Raw genomic sequence first — 3,290 nt, forward strand, 5'->3', positions numbered from 1 at the left:
TATGCCTTGACATCCCTGGAAGTATAAATGCATCTTCCATGTTAGGAACATCAATATGATATTTGTCACAAAAAAAAGATACTTCATCAACCAATGCATCGAACCCATTATTCCTCATCCAATGTAGCTTTTCCTTGCATGATTTCACTAAAGCCATTGCATTCACAATTTCTTAAGCCTCACCCCGTTATAAGGCAATCATTTTCAAAAGCTATCACAAGCTCTTCTTGGAGTTGTCCTCTAAGGAAATCACGCCGCTTACAAGATGCTCCAACATGATTAACCACACTATTAGCCGTTGCAAAAAAAGAGGCAATGTATATATTCTTCTTTGCCACGGTAACAAGAGCTAGTTGAAGTTGATGAGCAGAGCAATGAACATAATATGCACAAGGTTGTTCTTTCAATATCTTTGTTTTAAGGCCATTCAACTTATCTCTCATATTGCTAGCACCATCATAACCTTGTCCTCGTAGCTTGGAAAGGCTCAAACCGTTGCGAGAAAAGAATGTGTCAATAACATCCTTTAGTGAACTTGAAGTAGTGTCGGTAACATGTTGGATACCCACAAATCTTTCAATTACATGCCCTTTGTCATCCACATAACGCAACACCATAGCCATTTGCTCTTTTACCGACACATCACGTGCTTCATCCACCAATATTGAAAAAAATCTATCTTTTAGACCATCCATGATAGCATCAAGTGTTTCAAGGGCACATGAATTCACAATTTCTTTTTGAATGCAAGGAGCTAGTAATTTGAGATTCCCCGGAGCATTTTCCATCACAACTTGTTTAACTTTATCATCATTATCTGCAAGGAATTGCAATAGCTCTAAGTAATTTCCCCTATTTCTTGAAGTAGCACTTTCATCATGGCCACGAAAAGCAAGACTTATCGCAATAAAAACTTAGTGCACTTGATTGATGCATTCAAGCATGTGCGATAAGCCTTACGAGCTTGGTTGAAGTGTTTGCTCACTGCCGTTTCAATATGTGTGCTTTGATTCATCAAATTTATAGCAACTTCTCTAACTTTGTTATGAACACTCCCAACCGGTCCAACATGCATCTTAAATCTTTCTCTCCCTTTCTTCCAATTCTTAAATCCATCTCCAGTGAAAGCCTCACTACCCACTTATTCAAAATTGGTTTTAAAGAGATAGCAATAGAGACAAAATGCCGCATCTTTAGATATGCTATACTTCAACCAATCAAACTCATCAAACCATTGGGGAATGAAGCGTTGATTAATTCCTGACATATTAGTTATTGGGAAATTATGACCTCTAGGTTGACAAGGTCCTTTTTGTAGATATGATCTTCGGACCTCATCTCTCATATTAGCATCATAATCTATCATTCGAGTTCTTAATCCAGGGTCCGCTTGAAGATTACCCAAAACACCATCTAACTGATTTTGTCTTGAACTCGGAGTTCTTGAACTACCAACATTATTTGAACTATCAACATTATCTGAGCTACCCGAACCCAATAATGACTTTCTCTTAAAAAACCGTTCCATAATAATTCTACATGTACAAAATAATCAAAATAAATACTCACAATATAAACAAACCATCAACATAATCAAAATAAATATGAATTCGATTTCAATTAAATTAAATATTTTCTACATATACAAAATAATGAAAATAAAAAACTCACAATATAAACAAACCATCAATATAATCAAAATAAATATGAATTAGATTTCAATTAAATTAAATATATTCAACATATACAAAATACTGAAAATAAAAATTCACAATATAATCAAAATAAATATGAATTGGATTTCAATTAGATTAAATATATCATACATAGTAACATAAGGTTTAGAACTTACTTGGATTGTGAAATTTCACAATTAGAATGAGTAAAGCAAAGAGAGTAGTTGGCGGCACCACCACACGGCAACGACACAGCAGCTCAGAGGCACTCTCTAGTGGCGGCAGAAAGAGAGAAGATGGAGCTGAGGGTTTAGGGGAGGGGGAATTGAGTTGGGAACTTAGGGTTTGAACTTGGAGGAGAAAGCAAAAAAAAATTGGGTGTTTTAGAATTGGAATCGAGTCTGTGGAGAAAAAATGGCTGGAGAGAATACGCTGGTCTTTTTTTAATTTGTTCAGACCTGGCCAAAACAACGTAGTTTTGGCCCAAGGAATTAAAAAAAGCTTATTTACTGTAGTACCCCCTAAAACTACGGTCAGATCCCAGATTGCTTTCCAAAAGTTAAAGCGGCCCATATTACCCTCTTGACCATGGTTTGGTGTTCCACTTTGCCCACTACCGTCATCTCCATCCATAATTCCATTAACATTGATGATATGGCAGCGTTAGATTAGTAATGTTATATACATGGGTTCTTTATCCACCTCCATGTTGGACAAATAAATAATAAAAAATAATTTATATTTATTATTTATATAAAAAAAAAAATCAATTATACAACAAATTTTTTTATAAAAAAAACATAGAAATTGAAAGAAAGAAAAAAAAAATCTAGCCCAATCGCCTTCCCCACCCTCCCAGCCCCTCATCCCCGCCCCCCCCCCTCTCTCTCTCTCTCTCTCTCTCACCCTCTACACAACCTTCTCGATCTAAGCCTCATCCCTACCGCATGTTCGACCTTCCTTAACCCATCCATCCCCCACAACCACAGACCATCTAACGGATAGTAGTGCAAGGAGCGGAGTGATGAAACACAAAAAATCAACCCATAGCCTATGCTGAGGACTCGCCGCAGGAGCAGCCGAACCTGGCTCTGAACCTGCACATGAATTTACAGACTCGACAGTCACCGCAGCCGCCTCAAATTCCAATTTGCGAGTCCATTTCTTGCGAGACTGGTCAATTCGTTCAATTGAGCCTAGTGTTGTTGAATATCAAAGAATTACTCATTCATACCTTGAGTCTTGCTTCTGATTGGCTTCAAGGATCAATTTTTCATGTTTGAACAAACTCTTCTTGCTCTTGCTTTTGTTCCTAGCCCAGCAAAATCAGCAACATGAGTATGTCACTCATTGGGCTATTTAATGAACCCACAGTTGAGGAGATGTGGGGATTTGGTGTAGGTACTTTTGGGGAGGAAATGAGCTGAGTGATGAAATTGAAAGGGTAGTGGGTGTTTGCAGGGCGAGGCTGAAGTGCTGGGAGGATGAGGGAGATTGGATCTGGGCTAGTTTTTTTCTTCTTTCAATTTTATGTTAATTTTTAAAAAAGTATTTAATAAATATAAATTATATTTTATTATTTGTTTGTCCAACCTGGAGGTGGATAAAGAACCC

General features: G+C 37.3%; 1 protein-coding gene across 1 annotated transcript; it reads right to left on the reverse strand.

Annotated features, from left to right (window-relative positions):
- On the reverse strand, positions 180 to 1,528 carry LOC109950861 (zinc finger MYM-type protein 1-like). The gene is made up of 3 exons (XM_020571006.1): positions 1,291 to 1,528; positions 961 to 1,140; positions 180 to 817 (listed from the first exon to the last, which is right to left on the reverse strand). The coding sequence occupies exons 1-3, from the start codon at positions 1,526 to 1,528 to the stop codon at positions 180 to 182; spliced, it is 1,056 nt and encodes a 351-aa protein (XP_020426595.1).

Source organism: Prunus persica, chromosome G8 (genome assembly GCF_000346465.2).
Source record: "Prunus persica cultivar Lovell chromosome G8, Prunus_persica_NCBIv2, whole genome shotgun sequence".
Classification (NCBI taxonomy): Eukaryota; Viridiplantae; Streptophyta; class Magnoliopsida; order Rosales; family Rosaceae; genus Prunus; species Prunus persica.